The 14,494-nt window shown below is 42.9% G+C and overlaps 1 protein-coding gene across 5 annotated transcripts in view; it reads right to left on the bottom strand.

The window, feature by feature from the left end:
* Window positions 1-14,494, bottom strand: part of CACNA2D3 (calcium voltage-gated channel auxiliary subunit alpha2delta 3) — a 959,332-nt gene that overhangs the window by 521,093 nt on the left and 423,745 nt on the right. For all 5 annotated transcript variants that reach the window (XR_010122405.1, XR_010122406.1, XM_055273813.2 and 2 more), the window contains exon 6: window positions 5,349-5,480. Coding sequence is in view for 3 of the 5 variants with exons in the window: in XM_055273813.2 (XP_055129788.1) it covers window positions 5,349-5,480 (132 nt within the window). In the remaining 2 variants the exon portion in view is untranslated. The remainder of the gene's footprint in view (window positions 1-5,348; window positions 5,481-14,494) is intronic.

Here is a 14,494-nt window from a genome sequence, read left to right on the forward strand (position 1 = left end):
CTCAAATTTGAGTGAATTTGAATCATTGTGCAACACTGCTATATCCCTCGGTTTCTCTCCCACAGGTATTACAAACTAACATTGGAGGAAAATTAATTTCATTTAAGACAACCTATGATTTCCTGTTCTCTTTTAGCTTGTGAAAATAAACAGTAGGGCCAAAAGAACAGAGACTAATACAAGACTGAAGGTCAAGCCACATGTTCCCAACATAATTCCGTGTGGCAGTGAGGTTTGAGACTGTGTAATGGAACTATGAAGGACTACAACAAATAGCACAATAAAAATCTGAATATCTTTTTGCCCTGTGGTTTTATTTCTGCTCCATGTTGTCCTTTTCTCTCCACTTCAGTAAAGGGCATCTTCGTCCATTCCTTCTCTCGTCTTTAAAGCACAGTGTTTTCCATACAACTTCACTGGCACTGCCAATGACATTCAAACCATCTCCAGCCAGGCGCAGTGGCTCACGCCTGTAATCCCAACACTTTGGGAGGCCGAGGTGGATCACGAGGTGAAGAGTTCAAGACCAGCCTGGCCAAAATGGCGAAGCCCCATCTCTACTAAAACTGCAACAATTAGCCAGGTGTGGTGGCAGGCACCTGTAATCCCAGCTACTCGGCAGACTGAGGCAGGAGAATTGCTTGAACTTGAGCAGCAGAGGTTGCAGGGAGCCAAGATTGCACCACTGCACTCCAGCCTGGGAGATAGAGTAAGACTCCTTCTCAAAAAACAAACAGAGAACAACAACAACAACAACAACAAACAAAAAACCACCTCCACCTGAACAGATACTGCCTATCGTACTGAAACATGGCATTTGTCTTCCCTATTTGAAAGCAAAAAGTCCAGAAAGAAGGAAAATCAAGAGGTGGCAGATATTGGTTTATCCCTAAGTTCTACCCAATTCCTTCCTCAAAAATATTTAGTACTTGGCCCATAATTTAAAGCTTAAACACATACCTTCCAGTATAACTTTAGATCTAAAATATCTGGTCAAAAATACATGCTGGCTTCTAATGTGAGTCAAGCTTACAGTCAAATTTGGCTTTAAAATGTCTTCTGAGAAGCTGCCTATGCACTTCTCTAAAAAGAGCTCCTTTATTCAACTAGATGCCATCTCTCTTGCCAATCTCTTGAGAGATTACACACCATGAAAATGAGGATGTAGCAAGACAGTTGCTATGAAAATTATAAATTATGGTGTTCCACGATCATCTTTATTGGGGCAGTCCTGTTGAGCTAGTCAAGGAAGAAAACCCTAATATCAAATCACACTCTCCCCATTGCTAAACCTGAAACTGGTGAGGAAGGCATGGACGGGAAGAAATAAAAAGTAATGCTGTGCATAGAACCTAAACTTGATACTAGCAAACAGCATGTACGAGTCCAAACTTACAGAGAGCTCTTTACCTAGCTGTCCAGCTCCCTCATCGTGGCTGTGGCTATGAACCAGCTTTCACCTTCCTATGGCAGCCAAATCATGGTGCGAGGATAAGACAATCATTGCCCTTTGTAATCACCAAGCCTTCTATAGGAACAAACTCCCCTGCGTACGGCTATAGAAAGGTGACCATCTGATGTTGGGGAAGGGACCGGGGCTTCTTATAATCATGCATGAACCTAACTGATGTCCTGTGTATGATTAGACAGTGACCTGCCTGTGATGTACAGACACAGTTTTTCCTTATGTAGGTAAGAGTACATGGGTAGGTACTGTCAGCCAGCCATATCATTTTAAATAAAGCTAAGAATTGGCCAGAACAGGAAGAATAGATCAGTCACTGGTGGCCTCAGCCAATAACCAGGTAGAAAATGGGTCCCACAGAGGGCTGCAAAAAGATGAACTGGTCAAGGCTCACAGGAAAAGGGATGACTGTGCAGCCCTTTGATCCTCTGCCTCCTGGGAGATGGGGAGCCTGGAGAACACTACTCATTAGATGAGATGGTCATAAAGCATCAGGAGGAAATAGCCAACAGATGGGCATGTCCAGGACATGGTCGGCAGTGGGGTGGAAAGGGCAGGTACTAGGAAGACTTGGAGGACAGGGATCAATGAGAACATAAAGGGACCATGGCTCTGTACTGCATTTATGCCAGCTCCTTGCTGAGTCATCAAGTCTCTACCAGACTGCAGCTGGGGACCAGCTCCCCAAAGAGGCAATAGCTCTATTCTGTCTGAAGAGAGAGGGCAGCTGCCACTGGTGTGATGGGAGACAATAGATCTGGTGGAATTTGATCTAATGGGTGATTCATTCATTCAACAAACACATACTGAGCACCCACTATGTGTTATTCTTGCAGCTAGTGAAAGAGTAATGGACAAAACACATGACTCTGTCCTCCCAGGGGCAAATATTCTAGTAGAGGAGACAGGGATTGAAAGCCTGATGGTTCAGGATTTCAGGATAGAGTTCCCGTTTTATAAAGTAAGAACTATAGAGCCTAATGAAGTCATCTGTTCAGTAAGACCTTTTTGCAATGCAAGCCCTGAAAGATAAGGCTGGTCCCTTGGAAACTGGGTATCAGACTACAAAAGTCTCTTCCTACAGCATTATGTTATTCAACATGGTGACTACTAACCACGTGTGGCCATTTAATTTTAATTTTAAATAAAGTTAAATAACATTTAAATTTCAGTTCCTCAGCCTCACTAGGCACACTTCAAGTGCTCACTACCCCTGTGTGGCCAGTGACATTAGTGATATTAGATAGGATACAGAACATTTCCACCATCTCATAAAGTCCTTTTGAGAGACACAAGAGAGTTACCACACGCCCTTAGGACATAAATTGAACTGGTGAAGGCCCATGTGTGAAGCCATGCAGAAATGGACATCATCATCACTCCAAGGCTTTCAGGCTAATGCTTACCAAAATTCTCCTTCCCAGGACTCTTTCCTCTCACCCCAGAAGTTGGAGTTGGTGATCCTTCTTAGTGATCACCCAGCCCCTTCTATTTCCCTCAGCTTAGCATGAAACATACTGTACCATGATGATGTTTGCCTGTCTATCTCCCCACGGTGGTCACTGATGCCCCCTCCTTTGGGGACCCAGTCTAGGCAAAGCCACAATAATCCTGACTAGTCCCCAGGGTTTCGGATGGCTGACCTTACCCACTAGTTCTTCAGGCATCAGTGGTGGGCATGCGACTCAGACGAGGCTAATTCTTGGACTTTCCTCCAAGCTACTGGGACAGGTGCTCTCTCCTCCCCTGGAACCCCCACTGAGAAATCCTGCCAGGCCTGTTCCCCATTATGAGGAGATCACTTGCCAGTGAGACAAGGTTAGAATGGAAGAAGGCAGAAATGAGAGCTGAAAGGAAGGATTCAAATTCCAAATGACTCTGCTCCAGTCTCTCATTGCTGAGTACTGAAATCCAGCTGTCGCCCAAATGGCACATTCCCTGGATTTCAAATTACATGAGCCAGTAAGTGTGCTTCTTGCTAGCTGGAATTGTGTTTCTGTCACTTGCAACCAAAATCCACGACAAATACATGTCCCCACAAGAGGGAGCTGGATGAGGGCAGAGACCTCTTTTGTCTAGTTCATGATTTTATCCTCAGGGCCTCAAACAGTGGTACAAAGCCAGAACTCAGTAAGACTGAAGAAAGACTCCTTCTGCTTAAGAACACGCACACTTACCACTGATTCACACCACTCTAACAATGGCAAGAAGCATCCTGAAAAGAAAAACATCCTTGCAAAATGCTCATGATCATTCTTTCAGTCATATGTCCAGGAGGCAAGAGGCATGCTCTGTGTTCAGAACCAAGCACAGAGTTGAGTGGCCACATGACATTTATCACGGCATTGAAACACCCTGGTGGACTGCAGCCCACGTCTTTTCTAACACAGAAATTATGCAGGCATTTTACAGAGCCACATCCTGCCCAAAAGTCCTAAAAGAACAGTAAGCACGGCTGAACCAATCGTTCTGACTGATAAAAACCTTGTATATAAATTAATCTCCCCTATTACACAAACCTTTTATGAGGATTCCCTTTATTTTCAAATGTCCTCGTGACCATAGTTTAAGGACTCCCTGTTGGAGGAGACAACAGGTGATTTGTGGTTTCTACTTATCGGTCTTGCCCTCTTCACAGTGCCGCATAGTGAGAGAGTTGGATACCCAGGGGCTTCCCAAGCAGCGCAACCTCTCCCCTAGGCTCTGATTTCAGCAATATCTGCACCAGATTTGCTCTCTGTTGAGTGTATCAAGGCAGACTGCAGTGTGGTGACACTGGAGCTTTAATCGTCCACTGTTTATTATGGCGTTATCTTTAATAGGATGCTTATTGTTTACATTTCTGTGAGCTCCGGGAGGAAGCAAGTGTGCCATGCTGAACATGACTCTTGGGAAATGTTCTGTAATCTGGTGAAGCAGAGACCCGGCAGGCAATTCTCGAGGGACAGATGCTGTGCGCGGGGCAAACAATTCCGCAAGGCGGAGGCCGGCAGTCTCTGTGCCTCAAAGTGGGAAGATATCAGGTGCCTAGCCTTACTTAACGAAAACATAAAAGACTTCACTTAATTGCTCCAAGATTATGCAGGGTGGGTTTTTTTCCCCCTTCTTTTAGGTTGAGCTTGTTAATTTCTACAGCTATGATGTTGGCACAGTTGCAGCCCCGAGTCCTGTTTTCACAACTTGTAAGCAAAATTAAAACTTCCCTTTTTAATTAAAATTCAAACCAAGCCAGAATTAAAATCCTACCACAAAGCAGAGGCCTGGGAAGGCTCCAGAAGGAACACCTGTTCCAAAGGCATGAAGGACAGCCTCTGAGATACGCACCGCTGTGGGTACTGGGGGTGCTGGGGCTGCTGGGAGCACCCTCGGTGGAGGGGTTGTTGCCGTCAGCGATGCTTGGGCCATTTCAACATCTTCCTGAAAGGGGAGTCAGCTCTGGGGTGGACAAATCCAGTTCAAATTCTCTATTTCTTATAACTGTTAGTGAGAATTTAATTGCCCAAGTATGCTCTTTTCCCCAATAATAATAATTATAGCAATAACAGCAGTAGTATTAGTAACAAGGCCAAACTCTTGTTCAGAAGTATTAAATAAGGTACAGTTCACACTACAGTTCTTCACATTTGGTGACAGCTCTGTGAATTATTCTACTGAGAACGGGGCAGGTCCAGAGAGTTCCTGTGATCACGTCCTGTGTGTGTGCATGCCCATGTGGATGCCACCTTGCCATTCCTGTCCTGCACCTTGACAATAGGTTTGGACTTTATCTTTCATTTTCTTCTAAGAGAAGGCAGAAAAGTTTTAACCTTGAACCCTAAAGAAAAATATCACATTATCAGTTATCATTAATCTGAGTCACAATTGTCAATGCAGGGATACTCACCTGGATACTGCCTAAAAAAGCCCTTTGCACTTCCGAAGTACTGCCATATGAGAGATGGGTCACGGTCAAAGTTATCTACAAAAACTTTGTTTAGGGATTCAGACCAATAAACCCCATTGACAATTGCAGGGTCTATAAAAAAGAAAGAGAGAGAGGGGTGTATTAGAAACCAAAGTGAAATAAAATTCCTGGCATCCCACACTGCTTGGCAGATACTGGCACAAGGTACTCCATCTTGCAGGAGGCTATGAAGAAAGTTATAGCCACAAAAACGTTTAGCTCCTGCGGAGTCCAGATGCTGGGGATTCCCCTCCTGCCTGAGCCCTCCTAGTCTCCCAGGAGCCTCTATTGATGGTTCCTTACTTGAAAGACACTTCCTTTTATTTGTACCTTTCAATATCATATATCCCATAGAGAAAATCACATAATCCTCTTTAAGAAAGCAGGGAGAGACCTTATTAGCATTATTTTCCTGCTTTTCCCCCTACGAAGCCAGAACTCGGCATTAAAAATAGGAAAACTATATTTTCTCTCACTGTAATCACCTCAGCCACCAACACAGCCCTATTCCATTTCTCTTTGCCCCTGATTTCAAAGTTTGCTTTTTAAAAAAATAAATAAATTGAAATTACATAACTAAATCTCTCTACTTCTTCTGTTCAGCACAATGTGATCTCTGTGAAAGCACAGACTACTTCTTGGTCTTCTGCTGTACCCTTTGACCAGCACATGGCAGAAGCTCCAAAACTCTTGTAGAGGAACAGAGGGAAGGATGGATGGATGGTGATATGATTTGGATATGTCCCCACCCAAATCTCATCTTGAATTGTAGCTCCCATAATTCCCATGTGTTGTGGGAGATAACTGAATCATGGGGGTGGGGCAGGTCTTTCCTGTGCTGTTCTTATGATAGGGAATAAGTCTCACGAGATCTGAGACTTTTTATAAAGGGGCACTCCCTTACATATGCTCTCTTGCATGTTGCCATGTAAGATGTGCCTTTGCTCCTCCTTTGCCTTCTGCCATGACTGTGAGGCCTCCCCAGCCATGTGGAACTGTGAGTCAGTTAAACCCCTTTCCTTTATAAATTATCCAATCTCAGGTATGTCTTTATTACCAGCATGGGAACAGGCTAATACAGGTGGATAACACAAAGGTTGTTCTCCAGATACCAGGCAATCATTTGCTCTTCTGCCATGGAATCCCATGAGCAAATCTCTTTTCCTCACCTATGGTAGCCCAAAGACAACTCTTTGCCTTCAGTTCAGAGATTTAAAAACATAAGGGTGAATTCCTATTCAACACAATATTGGAATTCCTGGCCAGGGCAATCAGGCAAGAGAAAGAAATAAAGGGCATTAACATAGGAAGAAAGGAAGTCAAACTATCCCTGTTTACAGATGACATGATCCTATGCCTAGAAAACCCCACAGTCCCAGCCCCAAAGCTTCTTAAGCTCACAACAATTTCAGCAAAGTCTCAGGATACAAAATCAAAGTGCAAAATATCACTAGCATTCCTATACGCCAACAACAGTGAAGCTGAAAACCAAATCATGAATGAACTCTCATTCACAATTGCCACAAAAAGAATAAAGTACCTAGGAATATAGCTAACTAGGGACGTGAAAGATCTCTACAAGGAGAACTACAAACCACTGCTCCAAGCAATAAGAGATGACACAAACAAATGCAAGACATCCCATGCTCATGGATAAGAAGAATGAATATTGTTAAAATGGTCATACTGCCCAAAGCAATTCATAGATTCAATGCTAATCCTAATAAATTACCATTGAGATTCTTCACAGAACTAGAAAAACTATTTTAAAATTCATATGAAACTAAAAAAGAGCCTGAATAGCCAAGGCAACCCTAATCAAAATGAATAAAGCTAGAGGCATCACAGTATCTGACTTCAAACTATACTACAGGGCTATGGTAACCAAAACAGCAGTGGTACTGGTATGAGAACAGACACATAGACCAGTGGAACCAAATAGAGAGGAAAGAAATAAGACTGCATGCCTACAACTATCTTATCTTTGAGAAACCTGACAAAAATAAGCAATGAGGAAAGGATTCCCTATTCAATAAATGATGCTGGAATAACTGGCTAGCCATATGTAGAAGATTAAAACTGGACTTCTGCACAGCAAAAGAAACTATCAACAAAGTAAACAGACAACCTAAAGAATAGGAGAAAACGTTTGCAAATTATGCATCTGACAAAGGTCTAATAGCCAGCATCTATAAGGAACTTAAACAAATTTACAAGAAAAACAACCCTATTAAAAAGTGGACAAAGGAAATGAACAGACATTTCTCAAAAGAAGAAATACATGCAGCCAACAATCATATTAGAAAAAGCTCAACATCACTGATCATTAGAGAAATGCAAATCAAAACCACAATGAGATACTGTCTCATACCAGTCAGAATGGCTGTTATTAAAAAGTCAAAAAGTAACAGATGCTGGTGAGGTTGTGGAGAAAAAGGAACACTTTTACACTGTTGGTGGGGTGTAAATTAGTTCAACCATTGTGGAAGACAGTGTAGCGATTCCTCAAAGACCTAAAGACAGAAATACCATTAGACTCAGCAATCCCATTACTGGGCATATACTCAAAGGAGTATAAATCAGTCTATTATAAAGATACACCCACGCATATGTTCAGTGCTGCACTATTCACAATAGTAAAGACATGGAATCAACCTAAATGTCCATCAATGATAAGAAAATGTGGTACATATACACCATGAAATACTATGCAGCCATAAAAAAGAACAAGATCATGTCCTTTGCAGGAAACATGGATGGAACTGCAGGCCATTATCCTTAGCAAAACTAATACAGGAACAGAAAACCAAATACTGCTTGTTCTCACTTATTAAGTGGGAACTAAATGATGAGAACACATGGACACATAGAAAAGAGCAACACACACTGGGGCCCTTCAGAGGGTGAAGGTTTGGAGGAGGGAGGGGATTAGGAAAAATAACTAATATGTACTAGGCTTAATACCTAAGTGATAAAATCATCTGTACAACAAACCCCCATGACAAAAGTGTGTCTATATAACAAACCTGCACATGTACCCCTGAACTTAAAAATAAAAGTTGAAGCCGGGCGTAGTGGCTCACACCTGTAATCCCAGCACTTTGGGAGGCCAAGGTGGGCAGATCACTTGAGGTCAGGAGTCCAAGGACAACCTGCCCAACATGGTGAAAGCCCATCTCTACTAAAAATAGAAAAACTAGCCGGGAATGGTGGCGGGCGTCTGTAGTCCCAGCTACTTGGGAGGCTGAGACAGGAAAATAGCTTCAACCTGGGAGGCGGAGGTTGAGCCGAGATCGTGCCACTGCACTCCAGCCTGGGCGACAGAGCAAGCCTCAGGCTCAAAAATAAAAATAAAAATAAAAATAAAAGTCGGAAAAAAAATAAAAGTGAGGACAAAGGAGAATAAATAAGTATTTCCTGTACACTGGCTGAAGCAATGTGGGTCACTGAGGATGCTCTGTGATAGTTCACTTTTTCTTTTTTAACCTCTGAAGACCCTGTTTCAAAATGATGCCACATTAAGCAACATTCCATTCTTAGAGGAGAAATAGCTGTCAAGTGTCAGGGGGAAAAGTTTGAGAATGACTACATGAGTTATTAATGATGAGGAAGAGGAGGAGGAGGAGAAACTTTCACTGAGTCCTTCCCTGGGTATAGGCATGGTGCTTACTTTATCTCCTATTCCCCCTCAGCAGACCTCCAAGGCAGGCTGGATCCCTTGTTCTCCTCCATTCTACAGCAGTGGAAACTACAGCACCAGGATATGAGGTACTTTCCTAAAAGCATCCAACTACTAAGGGGCAAAGCCTCTGATCTGAGGTTTCCTTATTTGTAAAATGGGGATAATGATACCCACCCTATACATATGCACCAGGGAACAATACAAGGCCATAAAAATAATGAGATTATATCCTTTGCAGTGACCTGGATGGAGCCAGAGGCCATTATCCTGAGTGAATTAACAAAGGAACAGAAAACTAAACAGCCTATGTTCTCAATTATAAGTGGGAGCTAAACATTGAGTACACATGGACACAAAGAAGGGAACAACAGACACTGGGGCCTACTTGATGGTGGAGGGTGGGAGGAGGGTGAGGTTCAAAAAATTACCAGTTGGGTACTATGCTTATTACCTGGGTGATAAAATAATCTGTACACGTGACATGCAATTTACCCATATAACAAACCTGCACATGTACCTCCTGAACCTAACACAAAAGATGGAAAGAAAAAAAAATATCCACTCTAGAGACCTGTTTAGAAGGTTAAACAAATCAACAGAAAACAGCTAATGGCCAAAGGCACTCACGCAGCCAATGATGGGGCTGCTCCCTTGGCCTAGAGCCCTGTACCCTCACCAGAGATCCCTGCTGGATGCTGAGTCATGCAATCCCACTGTGACATCCTCATTTCAGAGATTCATCAATACCATACAGACAGGAGGGGTGAGGACAGAGGAGGTTACTCCAGTCGTCAAGTTGCAGAGGAAACAATGAGCAACATAATGCTAGAAATGGTCACATAAGTCAGGTCCACTTATGAGGGCACTCAGGATTGGCCCCAGTGCACCTCCCCTCCTCCACAGCTGCCTACCCCTTTCCAGCGGCAGCCCCAGGACATCCACCTACACAGCTCTAGAGTCCACAAAATGGCACCAGGGCCAGTGGGCAGACACAGTGTCCTGGCTTGTTGGGTCACCTGTGCCTTACCTTATTCCTTCAGATCACTGAGGTAACTGGGATTCTGAATCCCATCTCAAGGGTAAATGCTCTAACTCTTGTAAACTGTAATAAACCCTATCATAGCCTGGGGGTGTGAAAATGACCCAATCAGCCTTTTACCACAAAGTAATTTTAGGAGGACTTTATCCTCACAATCCTGGAAAATGGAGCCCTTTCTTTTTCCTGTCCAAGCTTGATAACAATTATTGTGACTCACCCCTAGCAGCAAAACCCACTTAAATTAATCCACAAAGATGCAAATACAATAATGACACTGAAAAATCCATGGTGCTTGCCTCCATCAATGGCCTCAATTATGTCGGCGTCATAAAAACCTTCCAAAAAAAGAAGCGAAAATTCCACTTCCTTAGCTCACTGTCTCAACACGTTAAGGAGTCAGTTTACAGTTAGATAATTATTTCTTCTTAAGTGTGGCAATTGGGATTTGTCCAGTTTTGACAATTCTTTTTTCTTAAGTGTGGTTTCTTTGGTGTCCAGACCTCCAGGTGGTCCTAGAAATCTAAGATTGCCCCCTGAGGAACTGTGAACATCTTCAGAAATACAAAGCAAACTGAGGATGTTTCATTTACTTCATTTGGACACCAAATCTTGCTCTAAAATTATGCCTCTGCAAGAAGAGGGGGCTTCGATTTTTCCAAGGGCATGGTGAACAAGGGGAAATAGAATCACTAACAAAATATAATCTACCTAAAATGGGGGCTGTGTTGTACACACCCATTTGATCAAATATTTGAAATAACACTTATCTTGGCTTGTAACATAATCACAGTGTATTGATTTCACAAGCTTGCTTAGCAAGCAGTTTTAATAGAAGGGGAAATCTTAAATAGCTGTCTATTGTTACAGTCATTTAAAAGATAAGAAAAGAAAAAACAGAAAAAATAGATGGAGCCTTCATCTAAGTATTTAGGTTAAAAAAGAAAAAAAGAAAAGTTAAATATGATTTTCCCAACATCACTGACAGAGAGTGGAAATGAAGTAACCCACGGGACAGTCAATGCTGCCCATGCCTCACATATACTCAGGTCCCCTGGCCCTTCCACTGTCCCATGGGGAGCAGGCAAACGTCATGCTGAGGTGTGGACCAGAGCTCAGCCTCATGTTCCCTCCATGGTGGCTGAGCTGATTTGTTTTCTTATGGTCACTTGTGAAAATGACAGCAACCTGCTGAGTAGCAGGTGAACCCTTTTCCTTGTTTGTGTTTTGTTTCAAATTCTTTTTAAAAGACCCCTTTGCTTTACTTAGGGTTCGTCAGGCCTCAGATTTATCTGAGCCTTGACTTGTACCTCCACCTCTCATCTTTTTAGAGGTTTAAGGTACTGAATCAGCTTTCTGTGGCAGCTGTGGCAAAATACTGCAAACTGGATGGCTTAAAGACAACAGAGATTTATTCTCTCACAATTCGGGATATAAACAGTTAAAAATCAAGCTGCCGCGCGGTTGCTTCCTTCTGGAGGTTCTAAGAGAGCGTGTTCCATGCCCATCTCTTAATCTCTGGTGCGTGCCTGCTGTCCTTGATACTTCTTAGCTTGTAGCCTCATTATTTCCATCTCCACCTCCATCTTCACATGGCGTTTCCTTCTGTGTGTCTCTGTGTCAAATCTCTCTCTCCTTTGTCTCAGAAGGACTGGTCATTGGGTTTATGCACCACCCTACATTTGGGACAATCTCATCTCAAGATCCTTAAATTAATTATGTCTGCAAAGACCCTATTTTCAAATAAAACCACATTTGCAGGTACTGGAGATCAGAACGTGAACATACTTTTTTGGGACCACTGTTCAACCCAGTACTCTCTGAATTATCCTACACAATATACCCATATCTCATGCTTTGTATGTATTCTTTTAAAAATCTGAGTTTAATAAGAGCAGGGCTTCTACCTAGTAAAGGATGTTCAAGGCCTTCACCCTTTTCTTCTTTATGGGAACAATTCAGGTTTTCATGTTCATATTATATTTTCCTGAGCTAACCATTCTTCCTGACCTCTGTCAATGGGTCCTACCCATAATGCACTAAGTTGGATTAAAATCACTTTCCTGAATGTCTAGTGTATGTATCAATGCTCAGAACTCTGCTCAATAAAGTGAATTCCAGGATAGCATGGTCATTTTCTCCAATATTCCTGTCCAATCCACATTAACTGATTATTCACATTGGTCAATATGTAATCCAGGAATAGCAGTTCTGTTTCCTCTACCTTCTGAGGCGTGAAATTACCCCCAGTGCCAGTCAAGAATCTATCAGATGTTCAGCTTTTACTAAAACAGACTACTAGCAGATGTTTGGGGAGTAAGAGACTCACACAATTTTTGTGATAAATTTACAATTTGTATGTGAAGAGCGCCTCCCACAACCCTGATCTGTCTTTGTAATGCATCCTATAACCTAACAGCAAATTCCTTTTGTAGTTTTCTTTTTTCATTTTCACCCAGATAACTGCTCTGGCCTGTGGTGTGCACACTGCTACATAGGGTCTTCTCTCTCTGCACACTCCTACACACTCTTGCATACCTTTCCAGATTAGTTTTGCATCTTTGAATAAGGTACTCCCTCTTATTACTGTATTTTAGTTACATGTTCCATCCTGAGCAGTGCCTGAGATGGTCAGCCCACATAGATCCAAGCAAATTAATGGATGTAAAGCACTTAGCACAGCAACTGGCACATACAAAATGCTTCATAAATACTGGCTGTTACTTATTCCATTCATTAGAAAATAAATAAATAAGGTCTTGGCTGGGCACACTGGCTCACATCTGTAATCTCAACACTTTGGGAGGTCAAGGCGGGTGGATCACTTGAGCTCAGGAGTTTGAGACCAGTCTGGCCAACATGGTGAAACTCCATCTCTACAGAAAATACAAAACAGTAGACAGGCGGGGTGGTGTGTGCCTGTAATCCCAGCTACTCAAGAAGCCGACAGGAAAGGATTGTTTGAAACTGGGAGGTCAAGGCTGCAATGAGCCAAGATTGCACTACTGGACTCCAGACTGGGTAACAGAGTGAGACCTTGTCTCAAAAAATAATAATAATAAAAAAAAAAAAACCACACAGAGCGAGAGAGAAAAGAAAATGAAATAAATAAGGTCTCAAGAGGAGCTTCCAACTTTCACCATGTTCTCCACATCAGGGTTGCTGGGCAGCACCTCAACAGCAGCACGGCAGTCTGGACTCGGGCCTTGGAGCTTGAGTCCCAGGTCTGAGATCTCACTTATCACTGGTTAGCTGATGGCCTTGGACCTGGACTTAATGTTCCTCAGCTCCAGTGCCTTCATCTGTAGAAGCCAGATGAGCATAGCTCTTCCTCAAAGGTAGCTGAGACAAGGCACAGAACTTGCTGTGTTGTGGGAGGACTGCATACACCACCAGGGCCCATCACTAGTCCCAGAACAGTGGAAGCCTCCAACTCCCCACCTGCAGCAGTTCAGCTGTCCTGAGACTATCCAGGGCAGACTTTATGCAAGTCTCTTTCTCCCTTCCTTAAATTATCAGGGCAAGGTACTGTGATGACGCTTTCATTCGTTTACTCAACAAATATTGATTGAGTACCTACTATATCAGGCATTCAACAGTATGCCAGACAATGAAGCTGACATTTCACTATGAGGAGAGAAACAATGGCAAATAAATGAGAATTTCAGGTAGAAATAGGTGTAATGAAAATAAAATGGGATAAGCCAGAGAGTTACTGTCTGTGGAAAGTGGGGAGGGGGTTTACCCAAATTGGGTGGTCAAAGATGACCTCCCAGAGGTCATACAGATGACCTGAATGCTGAGATGGCACCAGCTCCCAAATGCCTAGGCTAGCAAGAGCTTTGTACACAGAGTGAAAAAGCAAGATCAAAAACCCTGAGTTGGGAAGAATCTGTTGTCTTGGGGAGAGGTACTAGACGAGGCTGGAGAGGTGGGGAGGTCGTGGCAAGGATTTTAGCAGACAGGCAAGTTTCCTGCCAAGAATGCATTTTGTAGCAGACATAATCTGTGTTCCACTCATGCCAAGGTCCATCATGCCTTTCTGCATGGCTCCAAAATCAAATTTATTTTCCAAAATCTGTAGCGAGCATGGCCTACTTCCTCTTCCCAGGACAGGCAATCAGAAACTTCATGGATGCCTTGGTGCTTGAGTTTCCACTCCAGACCTGTCATCTGATACACACTTGATTTTTTTCCCCAATACCATTTATTCTCCACCGAATTAGCAGAATGTATTAATTTAAACTTGCCATTTTCTGCCACAAAATATGGGTCAACTTCTAGGGAATCCGAGTGAAGACGAACAATTATAAGCTAACACAGAATTAGAGACAAACTACATTTACCCAAAAACCACCGATGGAAGGG

The sequence above is a fragment of the Symphalangus syndactylus genome, chromosome 1 (assembly GCF_028878055.3).
Source record: "Symphalangus syndactylus isolate Jambi chromosome 1, NHGRI_mSymSyn1-v2.1_pri, whole genome shotgun sequence".
Taxonomy (NCBI): domain Eukaryota; kingdom Metazoa; phylum Chordata; class Mammalia; order Primates; family Hylobatidae; genus Symphalangus; species Symphalangus syndactylus.